At 39.2% G+C, this 27,461-nt stretch overlaps 1 protein-coding gene across 2 annotated transcripts; it reads left to right on the top strand.

The window, feature by feature from the left end:
- Positions 1-1,568: 1,568 nt before the first annotated feature.
- On the top strand, positions 1,569-27,149 carry ACTR2 (actin related protein 2). 2 transcript variants are annotated; one of them, XM_075035549.1, is made up of 9 exons: positions 1,569-1,726; positions 8,027-8,137; positions 13,665-13,880; positions 17,963-18,035; positions 20,412-20,548; positions 21,357-21,506; positions 22,220-22,365; positions 22,759-22,891; positions 24,092-27,149. In XM_075035549.1, the coding sequence occupies exons 1-9, from the start codon at positions 1,679-1,681 to the stop codon at positions 24,260-24,262; spliced, it is 1,185 nt and encodes a 394-aa protein (XP_074891650.1). In that variant the 5' UTR covers positions 1,569-1,678; the 3' UTR covers positions 24,263-27,149. The 2 variants fall into 2 exon arrangements, with proteins under 2 accessions (XP_074891650.1, XP_074891651.1); XM_075035550.1 differs by lacking the exons at positions 1,569-1,726; positions 8,027-8,137 and adding an exon at positions 11,658-11,675.
- The last annotated feature ends 312 nt before the right edge of the window (positions 27,150-27,461 follow it).

The following is a 27,461-nucleotide window of genomic DNA, read 5'->3' as shown; positions in this document are numbered from 1 at the left end:
ATGCATTATTCATGCACATCAGTATGATACGGCATGGTCCCATATCCAGTTTATTGAAACTAAGACATAGGCAGGTTAAGTAATGTGTCCAGAATTACCCAGCAAGTCTAACAGCAGAGCAGTAAGCAGGGTGTAGTTCCCCTGTCCAAGCCCTCTATGCTGGGTTCAACAAGCTGAGTGATTTCAGATACACAGATTAACTAATTTTTCTGGGCAAAGAGCAGGCTTTTAAGGCAATTTCTTTACACATCTGGCTTCAACCAGCAATGTAAAACCTTTACTTGTATAAGTAACAAAATGTCATGCCCTGAAAAATAGATTAAAATATGAATGTTAAACATATCTATATTAGAAAGCAATTCATACCCAGGTAAAGCTGCTACTGCTCCACAGTGACCAGGACGTCCTTCCATCATAGCTGCATGGCACTGGATTAGTACATGTTTGTTTGCATAGCCTCTTCATCCTACTAGGTAATGCCCTGTCTTCTCCTCATTCTCAACATCTGGATGTGATCAAAGTGAAAAAAAAAAGTCAAATATTATGGCCTATATTCTGGTGTTTTTAAAATTTCTGATTGTTCCCACTAGTCTGTAAAATTCAAGGCAGAAAAAACCGATTACAACCACCATTATTTGTACATAACTCATGTAACTATACAAAAACCCTTGCACTTATTTCTGCTACACCTGATTGTAACAGGCCATTATTCATAGTGGACTGACACAGCTCATGGCACAGAAGTAAGAAGGGTAGGTTTGTTCCCGGCTTCCCGAGTCTCGTGGAAGTCAGTGGAATTTCGGGCAACGCAAGTAAGAGATACTGGGCTGTCAGAGACAAGCCAGAAGATCATACTATTCTTTATTTTGAGTCCACCAGACAAATCCAAACTGTTTGCCAAGCAGACCTGGGCAAAACCTCTTGGGGAGAGTAAAAGCTCTTCTGGGACGTCGAGCTGTGAAGTAACACGGTATTAATGACAAATACTCAACAGCTGCCTCATTTTGCTCTGTGCAAGGGGAGCTGGCAGACAAACCCGCTGCGGCGCAGGCTGCCGGGGAGGGGAAGGTGTGAGAGGAGCGGGCGAGCAGCGCCTCGCCCCAGAGGGAGACGGGCGGGCAGCCCCCGGGCCTGCGGCCTGCTCTCCTCGGGAGGCGGGGGACCCTGCTCCTGCCCGGCTCCCTGCCGCGGCTGCCCGAGCACCTCCTGCATGCGCTCCTGCGGCGGTAGAGGAAGTCTCTGTCTGTCTGTCTGCACAAGCAGCCGAGGAGAGCTCGGTGGCACCCCCCCCGAGGCACCGTCTCGGCATCGGCGAAACACGAGAAGAAAAAACAAACAAAAAAATCCGGTCATTTGGCTCGGTTTCCGGGCCGCTCTCCTGTCCGGGAGCGCCCCGGCGGCGGGCCCGGGGAGCGGGGCGGCCTGTGGGGGCCGGGGGAAGGCGGCGGGGGAGCGGGGCCGCCGCCGCCGCCATGGCAACGGGGGCGGGCGGGGCGGGGCGGTGGAAGAGGGTGTCGCCGCGCTGATTGGGCGGTGGCCGGCGCTGACGGCTTCCGGCGTGCGCGCGCGGCGGGCGGCAGGGCGGGCGCGCGGGCGGGGGGGCCCGGCGGCGGCGGTTGGGGCGGCGGCGGCGGCCGGGTTTGTGTCTGTGTCGGTGCGGGGACAGCGGCGCGCAGGGATGGACACGCTGGGCAGGAAGGTGGTGGTGTGCGACAACGGCACCGGGGTAAGTCGCTCCGAATCCCGGGACCCGCCCTGCCGCCGGGCCGGGCCGGGGGGGGGGGGGGAAGGGGAAGCAGAGCGACTCCCCGCCCGCCGCGGCCCGGCTTCCTGCCGGCACACCCGCGGGCCGCGCCCGGCCTTGCCGCCGCCGCCACCGGGCCCGGCCGCCCCCAACCTCGCCTCGCTCCTAGGCGCTGCCCGGGGCCGGCGAGGGCCGCGCCGCTCTCCGCCAGCCCCGGCCCGCGGGCAGCCGCCGCAGCGCTGGAGGTCGGTGCGGGCCCGTGGAATGAATGGGCGGGGGGGAGCGCGGCGCGGAAAAACGGCCGTCCCGGCGGTTTGCCGGTTGTGCGCTTGTTTCTAAACCGGCTGAGCAAAATCTACCGGCCGGGGGGGCGTGGGGGGGTGGTGTCTTCGGTGCTGTGTATGGTGGGCGGGTATTGTGTTATGCCCCCCCCCGCCCCCGCCGGCATTTTGCCGTTTTACCGTGAATATCTTATTTCTCTACGAAACCTGAGCAAGTCTCTCTGTAGCAACGAGCGTTTAACACAAAATACCGATTTAAAAAAAAAATTCTGAATGAGCGCATTATACGTTGACCAACCAGGGATGTGTCCTCTGCATGCAGGATTATTAGTTCTAGGGAAATGTTCGGTGGGTTTGTTTTGGTTTTGTTTTTTTTTCTTTTCTTTTGCGGCTGCTGGCCAAAATGGAGCATCATCCTTTCGTTAATACTTTCCTGATCTGCAACATACTCAAAATTGGCATTTTTTTTAATCAAGAGAGTCCCAAAGGTTTTCTCCGCTTCCTTTCACCTTCTCCGCCCCCCCCCGTGAGTGGGCAGGGACCCGCTAGAAATCCGTCCTTTTGTCAGTGGTACGCAGGCTTTGAGGCGCTTTGACAGGAAGTGAAAAAGATACCATTTTAAAGCAAAAAGATAAGATGCTGTAGGTGGATATTCCCCCTCATGATTTTGTTCAGCAGTCTAGGGTTTCCCCCAGTAAAGAAGTATTATGTGGGGAGTTAACAGAGCTGACAGCATGTGAAGATATCTTGAATGGAAAAAAAAAAAAAAGGAAGTGTGGATTTTCTTATAAACACTTGAAATAAAGAAGATTTTTTTTTTTAAAAGCCAAGGAGGGCATAGTTGAGACAAAGGATGTCGCTGTTAGAGATTCAGCATCCTGAATTAGAAGGATTTCCAATTAGCATCTGAAATGATTAGAGTGGTTCAGGAAGAACAACATCATATTTGACAGTTCTGGGGTTTGACAGTTCTAATCTCGTTTCTCCTCCTCTAGCAAAAATTGTCTTTAATAGGGCTGGGGTCCGGAGCCTTTGGGCACTTTTTACGCTATCATTTAGAAAAAAGAAAGAAAAAAAGAAGGCATTTATCATTTTCTTCTTGCAAAAGGATGTAGAAGCTTTTTTGTAGTTTGTGTTGGGTTTTTTTGGTTGTTTGGGGTTTTTTTTTTTTCATTGTTTAATACTCTTATTGTCAGGCCCATATCCAAAAAAATTTTTCGAGCTTCATCCATTAGTGTGGTCCTTCACATAGCAATAAATCATTGAGTTGTAAAATGTTTAGTATATTGGTAGTGATGGCAGTGTTGTGCTTTGGCTGGTGTCAGTAAGGTGTGAGGCATGGGGTAGAAGCCATTATTTTTACCCAATTTCCCATGCTATGTTTGCAGCACAGATTTTGTGCAGTGTAACATATCTGTGTGTGCTTTTAAATTGAGAGACATTTTGGAATGATATGGGGTTTTTTTCCTCTGTGAGTTGTACCAGCAGGATATAAATAACTATAATTGTGGAAGGTGCCTTTATAGTGCCACTGCGGTGCCGAGAGGAGGGGCCTGTGTTACTTTAGCTTGTGTTGCTTTGGGTTGTGTTCAGCCTCTAAGCAGAACAACATACATATGGAAGTACCTTGGCCACAGAGTTTACTGTGTGGGAGAGCAGAGTATCAAGAAATAATTGTTAAATTAGTAAACTCAAAATATTTACATTGAATTGGGATAATGAAAGTTGAAGAAAACTCCATTCAGTAAATCTTTCAAGCCTCAACTGCGTATTGAGATTATCAAGTAGTCCTATATTGTCAAACCAGTATTTTTATAATAATATTTTTTTCTCTATGACAAAGAGATGCTTTATGTCAGAGTGATTTCTGATACACTGTGATATGTCATACTTAAAACCACAATTGAAAGTAAGTCTCTTGCCAGTGCCAGAAATATTACATAAAAATGGAGAATATCTTTAGAAAAATCAGATGCGATTTTAACTTTAGGCTTGTCTTTGAAATTTACTGTTCTTGTTATGCTGCAATAGGACTTATAATGTATCTGGCTGCAACCACTCTTTGAGGAAGAGGTGAGTAGAAGGAAGTTCTTGCAACATGTAATGTAGGAGAGAGGCAGGCAAGGTCTAAAGCATTAGCAATGGATGTTCTTATTGGTATAGGACAAATGGTAAATTACTTAGCGGCCTGTAAAATTTCTCTAACTGTGTTTAGGGTTTTTGTTTGAGAGTTGCATCAATGGAAAGAATCAAGCACAGAGACCTGATAAGAATATTAGTATTCATTTTAAAACTTGTCACGTGACCTGTTTGTGAGCTTCCTCATTCTTTTTGTTTGAAAGAATACTTATACATACAACTTCTTACTATTTGATGACTCAGTAGGAAGTGAAAGAGTCGGTATAAACCACAGTGAAATGGAGAAGAAACTATATATGGTAAAACTTCTTACATACAAGGTCCTGCACACAGGCAAGCTAAGTAGCTATTCTTAAAACATTCTGAATGTATAGCAAATGCATGCAAAAATGAATGATGATGAATTTTGTCTTCCGTACAGAGATGGGTAGATTCATTGGGTGTTGGTTTTTTTGTTCAAGACATGATGTATACTAAGCATTGTAGTGAAATTATATGATAATTGTTCCAAGGGGGTGCACAGTAGGGTATGGAAGAGAAACAAGCATGCTATACTTAAATTTTACTAGAGAGTTTCAAACTGAGAGTGGCAGGGACAAGAAGTATTTAATGTCTGGCACTAGAAAAGAGAAGCTGATTAAGTTCCAGACTACTGCCGTTCATAACACTTTATTGAACATTTTGGAGGATCTCCTTTAAGGGGTGGGAAGGAGAAGTATCTTATGTTCTTTGTACCCCTTCAAAATCTAAAACTGTCCAGGATCTGTTGTTATATCTGTGTTTCTTAGGCGCATTTACCTGTTGGTAGTTTTACCGAGTCTCGTTCTTCAGCCATAATATCCAATGTTATGTCATCACAAACCTACTGAACCAGCTGAATATTCAGTATCATGTCAGGGAGAATACTACAGTGGGGATGCCCTCGCTGATGGGGAAGCTGACGTACAAGGCTGACTTGTTCTCATCTTCACCAAATATTCATGTAGCCTGGAGGGGGAAATTTCAAATTTGAAGGGGAAGAGACAGTTAAAATTCCACCCCTTCTATCTACTGCTGAGTTTATCAAACTTCGTAAAAATGTCATTTTTTAAGGTGCTCTGTTCTGACCTGAAAGAGGTAGGGAACAGACCACGAATGTCCAAGTTTAATCTTGCTCATTGCGTTTCGCATGGATTAAGTCTGGTTTTGATTGTTTTAGGCTGGTTGGAGAAACGACAGTCTGCTTTTAAAATCTAGGATTTATTAATTGCCAACATTGTTAACTACTCGGGAAGGTGTGCCAAGGTCTTAACACAGAAAGGGGCTGGAAGTTACTATTACAGTTCAAATAGTAAGAACTTAGAATAGTGTTTTTGTAGGTTGGCATTTTCTAGGTCAGTGTAGTTGTATATTTTGAGAGGTATTTTTAAGGTTGGCCAAGAGGCATGCACTGATTTTGTGCAGTAGTCATTTTGGTCACCTGTCTCAGTGGTTGCCCTATAAATCTCGGGGTTTATTTGCCTAGTCAGCAGGATTTAGAAGTGTGGGTAGCGGAGCTTCATGAGGGGTGCTCCAGTAGCTTGAGTTGTAAAGACTCATTTAGGTGTTACTGGTCCTGTTACTTCTCTTGACCAACATGGTGATGACTGGTAGGGAAGTTGCTTCATGCTGGGGGAAAGAAAAGGAGGAAAAGCTGCAAGCAAATATATGGGTGTAAAGGTGCATGGGCTACCTGGAGGTGCTTATAGTTGTACTCGGAACAGTTTATGAAACCCTAAGCTGGAGGATGGGATTGTATGGGCTGTTCTATAGAACTTCCTTCTAACTTGACCAGGTCCTGCACAATGAAATTTATAACAAGCATACCTAAACACTTGTCATTGCAACAAAAATTGTGTGATTGCCCTGAATGCAGTAATTTGCCAAGTCTGAAAGAGAGCTTATTTTTTTAAAAAATTTGGACACCATTATTTGGACTTGGCTCAGTCCTTCAAAATGTCTCATGTTTCCTTTGGTATCAAACTTCGGTAAAGTCTTCTGGTGTATTCAGGTAGTGCGATCCAGAAATGCTTGTGCCTACTCTGCTTTCGCATAGCAGCACTGGGTTCTTGAATACACAGATAAGATCTGGGTAAGTCCTAGGTAATTCTGGCCTTAATACAAGCAAAAGAGTTGGTAAGTACTTGACTGTTCAGAAAACATGGATTGAAGTAGAATAAGTGAAGTATACACAGTGTCATTCCTCAGGTATTCCAAACAGCTGTGCCTTTGGAGACAGCAAGCATTGAATGGGTGAAAGAAATTAGGGTCACAAAAAAAAATTCCCTTCCACCCTGTATTAGCCCAACTTTAGTTAAAATATCTCTTGGCTTTTTCTGTATCTGGCTTTATAAATTTCTTTCCAAAACAGGTGCCCTTTTTACTGCAGTAAGGTGAATAATTTAGATGAACAGAAAGTGACTTTTCATGTTACTGTTAGTGTAATGGCAGAATTCCCCTCAGCTGCAATTAGCTGTACTCTTTTCCGTGATAATTGTTTCAGTGGCAGTCTTCAGACCTCGCTTCAGAAAATGTTTGTGAACGTTTTGGAAATTCTAGCAGATGGCTTTTAATACAACCTGAAATGGATAATTACATTTTGGGGCAGGGTCCCAAGGAGGCTGTGAATTGTCTGTCCTTGGAGGCTTCCAACACCTAACTGGTCAAAGCCCTAAGCAACCTGGTCTGAATTCAGTGTTGACTGCTTTGAGCCCAAGGTTAGACGAGATGGCTCCGGAGGTTCCCTCCAACCTGAATGATCCCGTGATGCTGTGTTACTGCTGTTACGGTTGAATAATTTTGCAGATGAACATGCGTAATGTTTAGTTTGGGACTGCAGGATTTTGTTCTGGCTTGCTGATACAGCACAGTACTCAAAGTATGCATCAAAAAGAGAAGCCTGCTCTGTATGAACTGCAGGCTGAACATCAGAGTATGGTATATGAACATCAGAGTAGGATAGCCAAAGAGCATAATTTGCTGATCTCCTTTAGCTAAAATTGTATCTTCTTGCTGGCACATTTAAAGTTCTTGTCACTAGAGGAAGCTCAATTGCAAAACTTTGTATATATTTTTTTATGCTCAGTTATTCCCCACTGTGTTCTTAGTGTATATGCTATCTTGGGACCCAGTGATACAAAGCTTCCTTTTGTACATATTTTGGGTAACAAATGCTCTTTCAGAGTATCCTGTTTGGTCTGAACTACCATCAGCTGAGGTTTTGGTTGTGCTGTTGGTTTTAGAAGTGCTTACTGCAAAGACCTACCTTTATCCTTAAAAGAAACCCTGAAAATTATGAAACACTGAGAAATCCATCTGAGTTGCAGACTATCTGCTAGTTCACTCTTAAACACTTTTTATAACAGCATTACACCTGAATTCACAAGGGTTGTTTTTTTTTCTGGTGTGTAATTTGCTATGCTACTGTGTGCTTTAATTGGAGAGGCAATTTAATTTGGTCTCATTGGGTACTCATTATAAGGTGATCCATTAGAAAATGATGGATTTTGGGTGGTTAGAGAACTTTTTTATAGAGTGGCAGGAAATCCAAATTCAAACACTGGACTGTTTTACACCTCTCGACATACTTAGTCATTTTAATACTGTTTCTCAAATAATCTGACAGTCTAGATTCAGAAAACATTCTGGAAAATACTTTAATTCAGTTTTACAGTTCTACACATCATCTGAAATGTGCAAAATTTATTTGAAAGTATAAATCTAATTGGTTTCCAGTGGGACACATGCTCTTAAATTTGGGCTTTTAATTTTTTACCCCAAACCAGGTTTCTGTTGGCAAACAAAAGTAACGCATGTTCTGATAAAATTATTTATTCCTTTTCAGTTTGTGAAATGTGGCTACGCAGGCTCAAATTTTCCAGAGCACATTTTTCCAGCTTTGGTTGGAAGACCCATTATAAGATCAACTGCTAAAGTGGGAAACATTGAAATCAAGGTAAATTTTTTTTCATTATTATTCCTTTCTGACACATAAAAATATTTAGGGCAGCTTTTGACTTATGTAATGTTTGGAAATGCCTTTCCCTTAATTCTCCTTTATGCTGTTTCACTATCTCTTGATTAATTTCTGTATTGGCCTGTCACAAACTACAAAGTTATTAAGAGGGTAGTCTAAAGCACTGGAGGCCTTCAGATAGTACACCTGAGGAGGCAGCAGGTAGGGTTCAGGTGGTTCTGGGCAAAAAGGGGCTTCAGATGCCAATATGTAAATGATGTCAAGATTAGAAGGCAGAAATCAGACCAGAAGGGGTTGATGTTTGTCACCGAGCTGTACTGTGAGATTCTGAGACAATGCTGAAGAACTGCTGGAGCTTCCAGGTCTTTTTGTGCTGTTTGCTTTCTGCTCACAATTGATCATCTGTGATCTTGTGCCAGACTTTTAACCTTGGATGTGTTTGCATTTCATTGTTTCTATTGTTTTTGTTTTCTTTTCTTTTTGCTGTTGATAGATGTAGGTATTCCACACCAGTTAGAAATGGGGAGGCTGTGCTCAGGCCACTTTGTCTTGGGATGTTATTCCAAGCTTGGAATGGAGTGACACACAACTCTTTGAGAATCTTTTTCTGAAGTCTGGGGAGCTATCATTTCTCCCTTTATTTTGTAATTACAGAGTAATGCTTCAAGTGTTAGTAGTTGCTTCAGTAAATGTCTTGGCCCTGCTGTGGTTACATCCTCCTTTCTTGCTTCTCGTCATGCATTCTTACCTTGTGCTGGTTGTACTGCTTGTACAGTCGTGTGGTGAGCCACTTTTAGTGAGCTGATCGAACTGAAAAAGAGTGATTTCTTTGTCAGGTAAAGTTTTGACTACGTAACTAGATAATTGTGCAAGCTCCAATTTGAGAGCAAGGCAGAAGCAGGAACTAGAGGGAGAAGCAGGAGGCAATGCAGAACTGTAGAAGCCCTTACTTGGGCCAGTGAAGGTCAAGTAGAACCACACATGTACAGGCTTTCAATTTTGCTTTCCCTGTTGCTTCTGAGCAGCAGGTTAGTAAAAGGAAAAAAAAAATCATCTGCCCAATCTTGTTCCTTATTTTCAGAACCTTATGGGCGACGAGGAGAACTTCAATTATCTGATTTCTGCTGTTGGCCTGTTAAAAGTTAGTCACATCAGCAGAAGGCCGTACTAGGAAGTCAAGAGGATCAAGGACATCAGACCTTTCTGAAATGCTTTGTGGGGTTTTTTTTGGTTTTTTTTTGGTTTTTTTTTTTAAATGCTGCAATACCACTTACCTTGTGTCAGCTAGGACAATTTGGTCGAAAGGATAGAGATATTTCGCTTTCACAGTAGGCAAGAGGTTTTGTAAGAAGAGGGAAAATGTCTTCCTTTCTCTTGCAAGACTTGGAGAGGTGTTTCTTCGGATATCTACTTGAACTTAATGTGAAAATTTCTTTAAGGAGGTCCTCGTAAAGTTTTATGAAAGTTATGCAGTGATTTACAAGTCTTAAGCCCAAGAAAAATTCTCTTGCATGAAATCTCATTGTTGAAGTCATGTTTTCTTTCCAGCTGATCTGATACAGCCTGTCCTGCCAGTTTTTGATCCTCTGATTATCTGATAACTTAGTTTAATGTCATTACAGATGACAGTGTGGAATTGGAAAGATAGGAGGTAAAGTCGGTGGTTGCTATGAAATCAGTGCTAAATAACCAGCAGACTATATATAATTTTGCATGCATTGCCCATCTTCTGCTTAAGCATAGACCACATGAGTGTATTTCTGAGTGTAAACTGTGTCTAGATTCTTCCTAGAAGTTTTACAGCATCTGCCTGTAATAGCTTGTCACTCTTTCTTAAGGAAACAGTGTATCAAGAGAAGAAATCCCAGCCACAGATAATTTGGGTATCCGAGTGGGATAATAAAAAAGGAAGACTTGTTAAGTGTGAGTGCTGTTTTTCTTTGTGAGATTCTTGCAGATTTCCTAAAAAAAAATGTATTTTAGCAGGTGAATTTTATGCCAAAATTTAATTGTAGCCATTCACTCCAAGTTCTTATGGGTTAAGTTTAAAATTGACTAAAGGAAGCTGGCAAGAAGATTATCAGTTTAACTTTTCAAAACTATTCAGAAAAGCTGTCATTTCTGTGAACTTCAGAAACTCTGTGAAGAGTCTGGAAGTTGATAAAATAGTGGTTATCATCCATCTATTGAGTTACCAATTTCAAGTTGCTTTGTCCATGTTTTCCTTCTGGATTATCATTTCAGGCAGCAGTGGGCATATAGTTTTTTCTCCTACTCAGAGTCCCCAGTTCAGGACATAAACACAAAAGTTCAGTTATTACTGGGAATATTTTGCTTAAAATTGCAACCTTAAAACTCTAAAACTAGAAGCATAGAAAGCAGGACAGATAAGTAGCTTTGACTATTTGAAACAATCAGGATTTGGGGGAAGATCAGACCCAGCAAGTGACCTGCTGAGCAGTGTTCATGTGTTCATGTCTAGTTCATGTCCTACACTTCTGCTCAGTTTCTGCCAAAGACAACCTAGAGAAGGTCATTCTCTGGATATGAAGTGAGGAAGAAGGCCATGCTCTGACCAGCCTCTGTGGTACTGCCTGGGCAAAGGCAGCTGCCAGAAACTCTACGCACTTTCCTTTGACACAACTTGCAGAATAAGTAGATTTGCCCTAATGGTGCTGATAGTTATCCTGTGGCTTTTGACAGCTTAAGTGACTCAAAGTGAATTTAATCAAAGGAAGAAAAATCTCAATAATCATGGAAATGGCTTTAGTATGACTTTGGACAATGTTTGTGCACCTACACTTCAAATATCTCATAGTGCTTCCTGGCTGCTTTAATTATCTTCTACCTCCGTAGCTTGCTATAGGGAAAGAGCTTTGGGATGCTGCTCTTAATACTGCACTTCATGATTGCTTATTTCCATTCTGAGAGTAGATGCCATAATTTAAGTAAACATCTCTTACCTGATTCTTCTGGGGTATTTGTTCCATGATATATAAACAGATTAGCCTGCTTATAGGTGAATGCTTTTATGTTATAGTTTTCAGTTCTTGGGTATTTAAAGCAGAATTTTTAAAACAAAATTTGAATTTAGCATTTGTCAGAGCTAGTTATGGTCAAATACCTTGTGCAGAGTCTTGTCTAGTTCAGATAAATGCCTTGCCCAGAGTAAAACTCCTGTGTTACAGAATATTTATGCACAGAATCCTATTTATGAGAAATAGTCAGATATACTGATCTTGTTTGCAACGTAAGATGCATAAACATGACATGCCACTGATATGTAGCAATAGCTTTCTTTAAAGAGACACTTTAATCTGAGATCCTGAGAATGTTAGTTTGGCCCTAACTAAACTAACTCAGATCATTTCCTGCTGTACATGCATCTCTTTTCAGCCTATTTCTACTGTATACTTAAAATAATTTGAGAATTTCATTTAGGCCTTTTCTGACTTTCTTGCTTCTACCTTCTTTCTTCACCTTTCTTGACCTGTTGAAGTAGAATAACAAAAAGATGGTAAGTGAGGTGCCCCTGTGCTGCTGTTTGTTTACCATTTTTGCTTGATGGGACCTAGTAGCTGTTATGTTATTTTTTGATGCTATTCATTGTTTTGTCTTGTCCTACATTTTACATTTGAATACATACTTATTTTGGACGTTGTTCATTGCTTTGGTTTACTAGCAACTAATTCATGAGAATATTTTATGTATTGCTTCTAAATGCTACATAACCTGTAGTTTTGTAAGATATAAGAATAACTCTTAAAGAGCAACATGAGCTCAGCATCTTTAACAGTAGAAATTGCTATATTTAACATTACAAACCAAGAGCTTGAAAAAACTTTCAGATTTCAGTTAGACAAATATTACTGAGTACCAAAGCGGTGGAAACATTGAATATTATGATACGGGTTCCTCTCTGCAAATTCAGTTGTGCTGTCCTTCTTCCTCTTCACCTACCAAGTGCATGTTTGTTAGTGTTCTGCCCTTTAACTTTGTTTTAAAAGGATGTGAAAGTTTTGCACAACTTTCATTGAACATTTGAATAGCAGCTTTTCCTGGGCTATGTCCTGTTTGACAGCATAGAGCTTCAAAGAACAGTGCACAAAAAAGGCTTCTGGTTCTTCTAACTGGTGGAGTTTCTGTTGTCTTAAATTCTCAGGAATAATATGGCTGCATGGTGGAGTTTTCATAGTATGGTTTCGCTAGAGTACATTTGATTTAAAATGTTAGTCTTGACTTCTGTCTTCTGTACAGTGATCTACTGTGCAAGGGAAGACAAAATGCCTTGTCAGGGAGAGGGGTTGGAAGAGGGATGGTTTGATTTAAACTATTTTCAGTTGACTTCCTTTTTATATAGTCAACAGTAATTGTTTAGATTACTTCTTAAAAAAGGCATTATAAACTGGACACTAGGTTTTTTTCGTTGTGCATCTTTTTTCCATAGCATTAAATAGTAGGTTGAGTAACCCTCAGTTTGAAGTTTTCTGTGCCACAGTAACCACAAACTGCAGTGTCATATTTTTGTATGAAGCAGCTGGGTTTTTGCAATGAAATGACTGTAATATTAATATGGAAACAGTGCTGTTGATACCTATAAATATGTTTTTACACGCTAAATATGAGCAAGTCAGTTGAGACTTCTTTAGAAAAGTATGGGATGTAATAAGGAGCAAAGCTAACATGTTACTGTGCATACTTCCTCTGGGAAATACGTGGGAAAGGAGAAGATATGATGCTACTAATTTGAATATGCAATGTTTGCATAACTAACTTTAATAAACAGATTGCTTAATCAGTGTGAAATGACTATACAAACTATGCATTAGTTGGTTGTATTTGTGTAAGAATGCATTGCTGGGGTTTTTGGCTTGGGACTTTTGGCTTGAAACAGACGAGGGTGTATTTTGTATTTAGATGTGTCTCTTCACACCCTACTGACATAGGCAGTATGTAAACCATTGTTTCTTTTAATGTCTAGTGTGGAACTTCTAATCTCTTACTTGCTTTTGCTACTGTTCAGTATGCTTATTCACCACTCATTATTCCTGTTTTGGTATTGTGCACAGAAATTTGCAACATGCATGAAAAAATAATTCTGCCAATCCCACCTACTACCCTTATGTGCTATTTTGCATCTTGGCCTTTTGAAATTAGTATTAGATAAAAGAATTTCGGAGGTCTCGGTGAAGAAATGTCTGTACTTATAAAGGTCTTCGTGGTATCTAGCTGTAGCAGGATTTATTGGTTTATTTAAGGTTAATTGGAGGATGGAATTAACAAAGTTTATTTTGGAAAACATTTGGGATGGGTAACAACCAAATTTAAATAGTACATGAAATATGTTCTACTTTTCTCCTAAGTACCTGAAAATGATTCTAAAATGTGGGCATTGTTTAAGAACACAGTTGGACACAAGCTGGAGCAGTTCGCTGTCATTATTGAGGATTTTGGTGTTTGGAAAACTTTGCAAGCACTGACGTGTTTCTATATTAAAATTTTACAGGATCTCATGGTTGGTGATGAAGCAAGTGAATTACGCTCAATGCTGGAAGTGAATTATCCAATGGAGAATGGCATAGTTCGGAACTGGGATGATATGAAGCACCTCTGGGATTACACATTTGGACCAGAGAAACTTAATATTGACACAAAAAATTGTAAAATACTACTCACAGAACCTCCCATGAATCCAACTAAAAATAGGGAGAAGATCGTGGAGGTATGTCTGTCTAGTAGAAACTGATATATGCTGTCATTGAAGCATCGCTAAGAGATTTTAACTTCTTGGAACATCTGGTAACTGAGGCAAAGCAGTACTCCTGTTTTCTAACCAAAACTCATCTTCAGCCATAGTCATGAAGGCTACTGTGGTTAAATTCAAACAAGCTGATCTCATTCAAAAGCTATAAGCAGGCTTCTTGTCTCAGGCCGTATCCACAGTAAGACACAGAACTGGAAATGTATGTTTATCTTCATGTATCTAAGATATATTGATTACTAGCTATTGGATGAATGTTAATTACTTTAAATGACTTGGACTTCTGTAGGCCAGTAATGCTTCAGAGGAGATTGAGGCTCGAGCAAGATGATGCTTACCAGATGGAGCACTGTTATTGGAGGTAGCTGAGACAAAGGTGTGATGACAACCAATTCACTAATCTTTGATTAATGATAGGGATTATCAATGAAAGCCTTCTAAGAAGGAAAGCCTGGTTCTTGGATCCTTCATCTCACAGTGCTGCCCTGGGCGACCTAAGCTCCATCTGAACCTTGCATTAATGTAGGTTGTCAGATGTATTTTGTTTAGCTCGAACCACGTGACAGACTCAGTTTTGAAGAGCAGTAATGTTTGATGTGAACAAAAAGTTTAGTTTCCTGTTTTGTTTTTCTTCTCAAGCATCATAGGTATTTTCAATTAATGTAAGTATTCAGTGTAACAAAAATGTAATTAAAAAAATGTGTAGTTAGAGTAGCCGACAGGGCAGGAAAAATGGGTTCTAAGTCTGAAACCATATCCATTTATCAGAACTTTGAATATGAAAGCTCGTGTATATTTTTTTCCCCAAAAATTGTTGCTTAGTTTAGTATGAATTTATCATTAGCTGCTGACCTTTCCTTTAAAATACTTTCTTTGTCGCAGCTACAGTAGTGTTTTCTGCAATGTGGCAGTGAATCTGTTTGTGCTAATCTTTTCTTTCAGTGACTTGGGAGCAAATGAAGTGTAGTGAAGTTGGAAAAACTTAAGTGAAAAAAAATCAAACTGTACAATCTAAATTCAGCATTTCTTAGAAATTGTGGACATTAGGGACCTATTACCTAAGTATTATGCAATGCAACATTAGTAATACAGTCTATTGTATATCAGTCAGCTGTGGTGTGATAGACATTATTCTGGGTGGCCTCCATGTAGCAAGAATAGTTGAATTTCCTGTTCAGGCTTCTTTGCCTTTCAGCTGTCTACAATAGTATTCTTGTTTCTGTCTTCCTGCTAAACACAAATGGCTAGGTTTTAGTTCTTCTCAGACTGAGTAATTTTATACCATAAATTGAAAAGTCTTGTATGGCTTCTGAAGTCTGATAAAATATTTGCATTGCTCCGTTTGTGCTTTTTTTATAAACCACTCCAGAGATTGTAGATACTTAATCATGATCCAGAGGAATAGGAAGACCTAGAATCTGTTTTTGTAAATTTAAATTTGAGTTAAACAGAAGCTTATTGCTTCCATTAATATTTTGAATGGATTACAGTGTTATGAAGACTAGCAATGTCTACTTTTTAACTGCAACATATTTATACTCCTTCCATTTTTGACATGGACTCCTACTTTTCAGGGAGGCTAGCCCAGTATGAAGCAGAGGACTGAATTAAGATTTATTTTTTTCTAAAGCCTGAAGTAAATATAATAATGTCTCCACATTTTGTGGTACAGTGCAGTAGCACTTTAAAATAAAAGCTTAGTCATCTGGACCATATCAAGATGATAGATAATTATATATGCTGTACTTCATTCTGGTAATTGTCTCTCCTCACCCCATTGCCTCATCAAACTCAGCTACGTAGTAACAGCAGCAAGTGTTCAGTAGACAGCTATATTGTAAAATATGTATTTTAAAAGTGCTGTTTCTTTCTTAGCATGTACAAGACATTGGTTGCTCCTCAGCTTAACTGAGTGTTTGCTGTTTGTCTCTATCTGCTGTATTCTTATTCTGTAGTACCCTCAGGAGCAGCCAAACTGTAATGGCATATGATGTAGCTGTAGAGATACTCTAGCACAGTCGCTTCTAATCCCAACCTAGTATTCTTTATCTTTTTTTCCCTATTTTTAATTCTTCCTTTCTATGCCCAATTAGAACATCACTTTGTAGGTAAACCAAGAGCTGTTGTCATGAGAAGGAAGAATCTTCTCAGGACAACATCTTGCTCAGTGTTTACACCTTAAGATTTGTTAACATATATGTCCCATGTCAAATAGAACAGACCTAGATGTCTTGAAAGAAAGAATAACCCCCCACCAAAGGCCTGCATGGAAGTTATAAAAGGATTTTGCAGTGGCTTCTAGGGTTTAGTACAACACGTGAAGGCAGTAACTAATGCCATTTGAGTATTCATTTTGTTGTATGAAGCTAAAAATTTAGATTTTTCTTAAACTAGTTTTTCATTTTGTAAGCACTGAGGTTGTTTGAAAGACTCGTCGATTGGAATAGTGCTGGTTTTAGATAATGACTACTCAAACGGGATCTCTTTTTGAGTTGCTGCCCTTTCAACTGTTCCTTTTCTGGCAGACGCTTCTGCTTCTTGTTTCTGGAGGTATTGCGTACGTGCTAAATTTTGGCCAGTACGGAAGTTACTAGCCAGCCTTGAAATGTCTTGCTCATGCTTAGCCCGTGCATCTGACTACTGTATTAAATTTCCTTTTATAATACCCAGTTCACACTGGGGGTTTATAAAAACCCAAAGTGTGATGTTCTCATGGCAGGGTGCTGTGCAGCTCCCCCTCTGTGTTCCTTTCTGCTTGACTTCTGCTATGCTGCATGCTTACAGCAAATATCCCGAGAAAGGCGGCATCAGTCTTCCCAGGGGTTTTGCAGTGTGCTCGATACAGCTATGAAATAATTAACTTGACTTTGCAAGGATCGGGTTTTTTATATGGGCCAGCCATTTAAAATCATGGTATTGTAACAGAGGAGGTTCTTTAAATAGTTCAGAATTCTAAAATTGTCAGACATCAGCTTTTTTCCTTTAAAAATATTTAGCTATCTTTTACTTGAGCTGTGGGAGTACTTAGGATTTAATCAGCTTCTAATCCTAGAAATTGCAGAAGTGCTCAGGAGGCTGCAGAATAGCAAAAGCAAAACTTCTGTATGTGCTGAAATAATTGGAGTTCATCTGTTTTTCCTGGTAAAGCATTTTGAGGGGAAAACTGCTGTATGGTATGATTTGTTTACTTGGCCTTTTTTGCATTTATAAAGAAGACAAGATCCTATAAACTCTACATCCTTTAATCTTAGACTCTGTTTCTTCACTGAAACTAGTTTAGTGGTTAGGGGAACCTAGTCCACAAGACAGGCAGTTACTTTTCATGTTTCAGTAAGAGTTCTGCAAACCCATGGCTTTCTGTATGTAGCAACAGAGTTAGCCCTACCTGTGCTATTTCCGTTATAGTGGGTTTTGCACTAATTCTAGAAGTTTGTTATCAGTTGTGCTTTAAAGAAGGGAAGAAGGTGGCCCAGATGCGGAGAACAACCTGTGACACCACACTGATTCTAGACTCATATGTGTAGGAGTGTTTGGTCTTTATTTGACATAGTCTGCAGTTGTGCAAAGTCTGTAGGGCTTGATATGAAGGAGAAAAAAACCCTCTGAACTTCATTAGATTTAGAGCATACACCTTTAACAAACATTTCATTCCCAAGTCACATTTCAGTAATGAAGTACTTGGCTGGTCTACAAGTACTGCCTCCCACTCACTAAGCACTTTGGAAAACAGCTCTAGTAAAGCTGCAGAAATTGGTGTGTGGGTTTCTTGAAAGTATTCGCTTTCGTTGCTAAACGGACGTGGAATATTTCATATGGCTCATCTTGTGTGAACAGGTAAGGTATAGAGCTAAATGTACTACTTACTGCCATAAAGCAAGTAGGTTTCAAATGTTTGTGTAGAATCTGTATGATGAAATTTCTTGGAAAGTGTTTTTTATTAGTAAAAATACAGAATTCTAGAAATACAGTTTTCAAGCACCTATGAAACTTCTTTTAAGTATTTGGCCTTTTTTTGGATGTTAATTTTTGCCTTCATCTTACAGGTTATGTTTGAGACATACCAGTTTTCTGGGGTATATGTAGCCATTCAGGCTGTTCTTACTTTGTATGCTCAAGGTAGGCAAAGATAACTTAAAATCTGTGTAGTTTATAAATGTGTTGCTGAGCCAAAGTACTAATATGGTATTAATGGGTCTTGGGTTTAACTCAACGCTGTTGAAAGTAAGCTCAGTTCTGACTTACGGGCTTGCTTTTTGTTTTGAGGAACTATTGATAGGTACTGTTATTGGTGTTATTTTCATGAACCAACTGTGGAGATATGCTTGTAAATGTGACAACCTAGTTTATCAAAACTGTCATTGTTTCAGGGTGTAGTCATTTAGCCTTTGGCATCAAGTCTTAATGACATACTTTTGATTTTCTAATAAAGGAAAAATTTATTACCATAAGAGAATTTCAAGATGACTAAGTGACTTTTTTTTTTTTTTCACCTGAAAATAGTGCAACATGTTCATTCTTTTGCTGTAGATAAACTAGAATAAGTGATCCTCAGCCTGAGGAGAAAATTACAGCTTCACTGGATTTGGTAGAAATTCCAACATTGACTGCAATCCATCTAGGATTTTAAGAAGTTACTCAAGCACATCAGGTCTAATGACATGACTCCTTACATCTGTTTAGTAGTGGCTTGGTGTATTTAGCTGACACATAGCAGGACATAAATATCCTTGTCCGTTAACAAGTCACCATAGTTTCTGTGTCCAAGAGCAAAAGTGATGGAGTACTGGGAGGGTGGTATTGTTATGCAAGTCATTAAAACTAGTTGGACCAAAACCTCTTTTGCAGACCTGGATATTAATTTTGTTTGCTGTGATCTGTGCTATTACTCCCCCCTCCCTTGCCTTGTTTTTTCTTTGGTTTGATTCCTTGTAAGTATTTAATTGACTAACATATACAGTCTTAAATTCTGCTGTAATTGTATTTTACCATATAGTGCTCAATTACTTTGTGAACAACAAAATGTGAAACAACTTAGAGCAGTCCACAGTGTTTCTATATACTATCACCTAAAACAAAGTTGAAGACCTTCTAAGATATAAAAACCAAGTGGCACATAAATAGAGCATTTGCTTTTGAAAATAAAAGCCCTTTAAAACATCTTACTTATTTATATTACATTAAAGTAGTGGCTAAAATTACATACAGTGCCTCATTTCAGTGCATCACATTTTGTTGCTGCTGTTAAAACTCTCCTGAGACTAATTGTTGCTTTTACCTGGAATTCTGCGTGCTCGTGTGCCTTTTAAAGGCAAAGGGGTTTATATATCAAAACTGAGTTTAATTAGGAAATTCTTCAGCAATTCCTCACAACAGTCTTTTGGAGTTAGGTTTAGTCCCTTGTGACTGACTATTTCCTTCCTTAATGCGTGTGTCCGATTGCAAACACAATGAGACTTGCATGGTGGTTATTTCAGTTCACTAATAGATCTGAAGATCTGATCGCACAGCTGAACCAAGGTGTGTTCTTTGGTTCATTGGAGACAGATAAACAGAAAGCAAACAAATTGGTTACAAAGCTTGAGCAAATCGCAGTAGCCAAACCAATGCACCTTGCCATTACATATTAAATGTTCCTTCATTATTTTAAGGTCTCCCCTTAAAATATGTTTTCTTGCTTTAGGTAGCTTATGAGAAACTACAAAACTGTTTTCTAATCAACTGTCACCATTAATTGTGCTTCTTATTTATTTTGTTAGTGAAGTAAAGAAACTTCTGTTTCTACATGCCTAGGACATCTCAGTTTTGTACACCTTAGAATTTAATGGGTTTACGGTAAACTTTTTTCGCCTGAGTTAATTTCTTGAGTCTATGAAAGTGGACCTTATTCAGCCTAATGCTATTTCTGTTGGGAAAAAAATTAGATGTGTGCTGTATAGTCCAAATATTCTCTACCTTATGAAAGCATTGTTTTGTTTTTTGAATACCAGTCAAAATCAACAAGTCCTAATAATTGTAACAAGGTGAACTTGTGGCCTGAATACCTCTAGGTTTCTTCATATTTGAGAAATTAATATGAGGTTGTGCATACACAGCTGAATCTGAGGAGCAGTTTGTGCCCCAACAAGCATTTAATGATCTTAGATACTCTCTTTAATTAGAGCACAATTTAAGATGTCAAAACACCAGATAAAATTGTGAATGGTAGAGTTATAAGCATCTAGGAAAAAGTAGAGGTAATACTTTAAAAAAAAAATGCATGAAAGCATTTGTTACTATGAAAAAATTAAGTTTAAAATCCAGCTGAATGGAAATAACTGAATTTTAAATTGTGACTACTTTTCCCAAAATGATGACTAGGGGAACAGAGGTTGTGTTAAGACTACAATGAAAAATGCTATCTTAAACTCGCTACTATTCTGCTCTATTTATGAAGGTGCTAATAAAAGTTGTACCTTTTTTTTTTCTTCCCCCCCCTCCTTCCCATTCTTTCAGGTTTGTTGACTGGTGTTGTTGTGGACTCTGGAGATGGTGTAACTCATATTTGCCCAGTTTATGAAGGTTTCTCTCTCCCTCATCTCACCAGACGGTTAGATATCGCTGGGAGGGATATCACTAGGTACCTCATCAAGGTAAACTGGAAAGAATTTTTAAGGTTGAGGCTGGTATCTGTGGTACATTGGTTCAAGTTAAAATCCCTTGATAGCAAGAAACCACTACATATTTTCCCTTTATTACTCATATGTTAATTACATAAAGAACTCCTGTATTGTCTGTATTACTTCAGTCTATCCTTATGTTTCCTCATCTAAGTCACATGTGATATTATTGATACTATTCAGAGACTTCACATTTTCTTAGTGGCAGTCTTGTAGGAAGGGATTTTGTTCCATATTTGGGAAGGAAAAACTCAAAAGTTGGCTTTCTTCATACATAAAATGAAAACAAGATTGTATTCTATCAGTTCTACTAATTTATTTTCAGGAAGACTTCTTACAATGTGGAAAATAGCATAGTGATTCTTTACTGATTATTAAATAAGGTAGCATGTTTCATAGACTATTTGGCCGGTTTTCTAAATATAAGCAATATTCTGGATTGACAAATCTTATGGTTTAACTGGAATACTGGAGTGTTCTGAAGTGAAATCCTAAATATAAGAATTATTTTGGTTATCTCTCACTTGTCTTTGTAACAGTTATACTGAAAGTATACTGAAAGTTGTAATGATAATGACGAAGAAAATTTCCTACATGGAGTAGTGCTGCTGCTATTCTACTTCTCTGGTAACAATGGATACACTGTGACAGATTTGACTTAATTTGCAGTTAAAAAAGGGAGATGAACTTTTAAAGATATGTGTTTAAATGTACCCATCTACTGATGAAGAGATCTGGACTGTTCCTTTAACTTACTGCTAACCTCATATGTTCCCTCTAGCTCCTCTTACTACGAGGGTATGCTTTCAACCATTCTGCTGATTTTGAGACTGTTCGCATGATCAAGGAAAAGCTGTGTTATGTGGGATACAACATTGAGCAGGAGCAGAAACTGGCATTAGAGACCACAGTACTAGTTGAATCCTACACGGTGAGTGTTTTGAGACAGCTTTTCTTGTCCTAAACTTTATAGCGGTTTAAATTCAGGTAGCATTTAGCTTTATTATTACTTCTAAATTTTTCTTGGCAGTAGCTCACTTCCCAGACGTAGGAGTCTGTAGAATCAGATTACTTGGTTCAGTGAAAACTTGTAAAAGCTTTTTTTTTATTTTCAGATTTTCCATAAGATTTTATACTCATTTTTGTCATTGTAGATCCTTGAAACTTGAATATTATAGTACAGGAACTTGTAGAGAAAGTGGACTTACTCTAGCGTGTCAGATTGTTCCAACTTCATCCATCTAGCAGTGACACGTATGAGACTGATATCTGGTGACAAGAATGGTAAACTTGCTCTTAGTGGAAACTTCCTGTGATCACACATGGAAGAAAAGAACTTGCAGGAAAGCATTACTATTGCTGTAAGATCACCTTTTAAATCGTTATTAGGAGTCATATTGCAAGGAAATGTTTGGTATGTCAGTGTTGATGTATCTGGTCCCTGATGTCTCTAAGTGAATTGCATAATGGTTGGAGAATTTCTGCCTTCTGTCAGTAGTACTGAATGACTTCTTGCAGTGGTGACAATTATCAACAATTTCCTGTTATAAAACATTAGGGAACACTGTAGGTCATTTCCTCCTGATTTGTTTAGTATCCAAGCAGCTGAAAGTAGTCTTCTAAATGGTGTTTTTTCTTCACTAGCTCCCAGATGGCAGGATTATCAAAGTCGGTGGAGAACGGTTTGAGGCACCAGAGGCTCTCTTCCAGCCTCACTTAATCAATGTAGAGGGGGTTGGTGTGGCTGAATTGCTGTTTAACACCATCCAGGCTGCTGACATTGATACCAGGTAAGAGCAGAACACTTAAAATCCTCTCTCAGGGTGCAGGGGTGATGCAAGAACTGCAATCACACAAAATACATCTTTTGCTTTAGACACTAATAAGTGCACTGTTGGGGGAGGGTGTATACTGGGAGTGGGGCTCAGTCTGAGATCTTGAAGCTTAACAGGTTGTCTGGAAACTTGACTATTTTGGTATGAATAAGCAAGGATAAAATCTCAAAAGCACAATATTCTTTTTACTGCTGCTTTCTGGGATGCCTGGAAAAGCATGAGCAAGTCTGCCAAACTCATGCAAAGTCTGTCTTTGTGTAGGGACCGTTTTTTAGATTTGTATTTACTCCCCTGTATGTACATGTACCTACTTCTACTATATGACACTTTTTTTTTCTTTTTTTTCAGGTCTGAATTCTACAAGCACATTGTGCTCTCTGGAGGGTCCACCATGTACCCCGGGCTGCCTTCGCGACTGGAGCGGGAACTTAAACAGCTCTACCTGGAACGAGTTCTGAAAGGAGATGTGGAAAAACTCTCGGTAGGTACCGAGTTGCTGCTTTATTTGTGTGGGGCTGAGGTTTATCCTGAATCCCCACTAGAGGGAACCAAGTAGTCAGAAATGACAGAAGCTGCGAGTGGCCTTCCATGCAACTTGCAAAATTGCTGCCTCTTGGTTCTTCACGACTGTTTCTTGTATAGGTGGCTTGTGTGTATATACTTGCAATAAAGCCACCTTCTAGTCCATGCTAATAGCAAGTAATTTCTGAAGTCTTGGGTTAGTTTTGAATGTAAAATGGGCTGATAAATGCTAAGGCACAACTTGTAATGTAGGTTAAACAAAGCTAATGAGTTTGGGTTTTTTAATCTGTGAAAGTTTTGGTTCATGCTATAAGTGAAATACTCAAAAGTAAGAGGCTAGAGTTCTCACACACCTTCAAGTGGAATAAATTACCCTTGTTCCTTGGTTACTGTGGTAAGCAGACAACAGCCACACACATGTTACAGAGGTAACACTGCATTGTAATGCTATCTGCTTTTCAAGGAGGAGATATTTACAGAGAAAATTTCTTTGAGTGGAGTTTGTAATGTTGAACTGAATAGAACTTTGCTGGTTCTTAATACCTGTTCTCTAAAAATCTTCTGCAGCCATATGGAATAGAATTCAATTGTAGAGAATGTTTTAAGTCTAAGACAATATTTCACACATAGCTTTGCACTCATTTTTGCTCTTGAAGTTAGAGCTTTAGCATTGAAGAATTGGAGGGAATATTAATTAGATAAGCTGGTCTAGACTGTGTAAGTTTAAAATCTGTTCCATTTGCCCTTCTGAAACTTGGTATAATTCTAAAATATTTTGTGATTTGATGATCTGGTAACTTCTGATAATCTTAGCCACTGAAGCTTAGGAAGTATTTTGCTTTTTACTGTGTTCATGAAATGCAAAAACACGGTCTTTAATTTTGTGTTCTGACTCCTGGGCTTTTTGTGGATACACTGAAAGTATAATTTTGGGGAAAGTGTCAATAGCTGTCTCTAATTTCCAGTGCAAAGTAGTTATTTTACTTTGGTTGCGCAAGCTGGAAGCTCATGCAAAGTGCCCTATGCTAGCATTTCAGTTTTTTGGTTGCATTTTTCTCACTAAACAGTTTCCATTTCATTTTTCTGGTAGAAAGCACAATTTTATTTTGAAAGGCTTTGTTTCAAGAATCCTAGTAACAGTTTCTTTTCTTTTTCTTAGAAATTTAAGATTCGAATTGAAGATCCACCTCGTCGAAAGCACATGGTGTTTTTGGGTGGAGCAGTTCTAGCAGACATCATGAAAGACAAAGACAACTTCTGGATGACCCGACAAGAATACCAAGAAAAGGGAGTGCGTGTGCTGGAGAAGCTTGGTGTGACTGTTCGATAAATCCCAAAGCTTGTTCCCATCACATGTCTAAAGCTTTTTTCTTTCATTGCCAATCTCTGAACTCACTCAGCTACATGCTATGGAAAGGCCTGTCTGTGGCCTTTTGACCCAAAGGTCAGGTTTTGTTCTGGTTTCTTGGGGTAGCTTTTGTTAAATGTTTCTTAATGTGGCTAAATTTGGCTATTAAATTTTGACCACTTCCCTGCAAACAAAACAGAGCAAGAGCAGCCTGTCTACTTCATTGTTCCTTCCCAGTAGGCAATTGGGTAATTCTGGTAGGCTTTTTCTTCTGGGTTTATTGCTGTAGTACTGCTAGCTTTTGTCTCTAGCTCACAAGGGGTTGTGTGCCTTTTTTAGCATCAGAAAACCTTTAAACAGGACTTTTTGCTATTGGATCATTGTGGTGGTTATCTTTGCATCTTTTTGCCTCTCTCTACATTAAGATTTTTTTTTTCTTTCCTGCAATTAGAAATTTTGATTAAACATTGTTAGAAACTAGTTTAACTAGCTGGAATGGCTTTAACACACTGTTTTGATGTAATGTGGTTCCATATGCACTGCTGCCTAAACTGGCTTCTGAGGTGGTTTATCCTTAAAGGTGGTGGTGGGGCTTTCATACTGTATTTCTCTAAGCGAGCATGTACACAGTTGCCACAAATGGAGAAACACCTGATATTCTGGCAAATGTAAATTTGTGGCCTTAGGTGTCTTTTTCTGGAGGGAGGAGACAGGTTTGAGCTGTGTTGCTTTTCTGTTAAGGGACAGCTGGGGGTCACTCTGACCAAAATTGCCTCTTTTTATAGCTAAATTTTGGTACCGTTTGTCTCAGCATAGGGAGCAAGAATGTTAAATTAGCTATTCTGTAATTGTTAAGAAACTTAGATATGCTGAGACAGGAGCCTCTAAACTTCTGAAGAGATTTAATACTTTCAGAAATGCTTGTGAAAACTGTAACTATAGATATTAAAACCCCCCAAACTAAGTTTTAAAAGTCTGTTTTAAGTGCTTGTATGTACATCAGAAGCACTTCTATTAAACTTTACAACTATATTAACGTAGTGCCAAGTACTTACTGCAAATGAATATTTCAATGACCAGTGTTTATTGCAGCAAGCAGATATTTATAAACAACCACTGGCAGTAGGTTATAAAGAATGACCTATATTTGTTCCAGTTAAAAATAACATTGGAATATGAGATGTTGGTTGGTAAATATCCACAATTCATTTTGTTCAGTCTTGATTTTTGATACTTAACATGGGATGGGGAAGGAAGTGAAAACCAGTGATGAAAATGCTGTTTCCAGAAACTACATTAAAGCTGAGTTGTTCTGAAAAATAGAAGTTGTCACTAGTAATTATCAGCAATCTTCTCTGAGTATAGTTGCCTGTGTTTTCTCCTACTAGTGGACTGGTAACTATCTTTGCAATAAAATCTGCCTTACATAAATCATAGCAAAAACTGCTTGCATACGAATGCCAGTTAGACTTAGTTCTACTTTGCTTTTCATGGAAATATTATATCACTTCTTACTGGTTTTCCAAGCCTACCATAACATTTAAGCATAAGGAAGTTAAGGTCTGCTTTTGACTTCCAAACCTTGGAATGTATGAGATATGCTTTCATATACTTGCCATTTGTCTACATCTTTACATTAATAATTGACCCCAGGAACATGGAAATATTAAACTCCCTTGGATTCTTAAAATTGGCTTTCTTTCTAAATCGAGCAGACAGCTTCCTTTTGGCTGAGTGAGCCAAACAGGCAGAAACTATGTCTGCATTTCTTTAATAACAAGACAGTCACTATAGTATTGCTAGTAATGACCATTTAATTATAGGTGGGCGGGGTTTTTTGCAGCTATATTTACTCTTAACTTGAACAATATGAATTTACAGGCATGCCGGTCATGCCTCAGTGCATGCACTTAAGCAGTTACTAGATTTTTGGGGACATGAATGTAAGGCGTACTCTGAATTCCTGTAGTCTTCTGAACGTTTAATACACAAGATTTAAAAATGCTGTGGGCTTGCTTTAGAGCTATGGTTTCTCATGTGACTGTCTCTGGGCTTTTCGGACAGTGTTGAGAATCATGGAAATAAACCAAAGAATGACTTAAAAACCTTTTTTGAATGACAATCTGTCATGTGATTATTCAAATCTAGACCTTGACCCTGCAACCCCTTTTCTAAACCATCTTCTCCCCTCTTCATTGGCTTTGGTTAGTTATATGCATATTTCAGTAAAAGTTTTGGAATTTGGCCCTTTCCCTAGAGACCTTCACAGCACCACGAGTATAAATGTCAGTTCATTGTGCAGAGTCTTGGGTTTCCATGGAAACTGCGTATATATATAAAAAAAAAGGCAACTAGCATTTTAGATCACAGCTATCATGGATTCAGAAGAACACATACATAATCCAAATACTGAATGGAGTGTTCCAGTTGTGCTCTGTGTGGTTCTTCATGTGTGTGTTTGCACACATGAGAGTGTATGTGTGTGTTCTCTCAGCTGACAGCTTCAATATTGCTATGAAAGCAATCTGGTTTTAAAGTTTCAGGGTTTTTTGTTTGTTTTTTTTTAAGACCAAGTAACTTGAGTTGTATTTGCAATATGCTTCAGCTCCTATAAAATTAGAATAGAAGATGCTGCGTCAGTTGTAAGTTTTTTGGGAACACCCTATTTTTAATGTTAAGCTGCTTCAACACACACCGCCCGCCCCACCAGTGTTCTAGGATGTTAACCAGTGTAACACAAATGGCTTTTTATACAGTTCTGAATAATGTTAACACACAACACTGGTTGAGACCATGAATGGAAATAAACATCTATTTAAATTGACAGGTCTTTTCAATACAATAATAAAATCAGATTTTTTTCAAAGTAGATTATGTTTGCTTTGTTTCCTTTGGGAAATCACAGTTCTGTCAGCTTTTCTCTAACTTCCATCACAAAACTATCATGAGCTGCTTATTCTGAGGAAATGTGACATGACAAAATAACACATTCCCTATTGATTGCTATCGTAGAGTGAGAAAAGCACCCCTACTCCATTCTCTAGCCAAGACTCCCCTCCTTCCATCCTAGTTTCTTTAAAAAGAAAATAAAATCCTTATCCTTGGACAGGAATGTTTTCTAGTTAAAGCTTTATGCTTGGTACTGCAGAATGGGAAGAGCCCTCAACTTGTATTAATTTCA

The sequence above is a fragment of the Buteo buteo genome, chromosome 9, assembly GCF_964188355.1.
Source record: "Buteo buteo chromosome 9, bButBut1.hap1.1, whole genome shotgun sequence".
NCBI lineage: Eukaryota > Metazoa > Chordata > Aves > Accipitriformes > Accipitridae > Buteo > Buteo buteo.
This window is presented reverse-complemented; position numbering and strand designations above follow the sequence as displayed.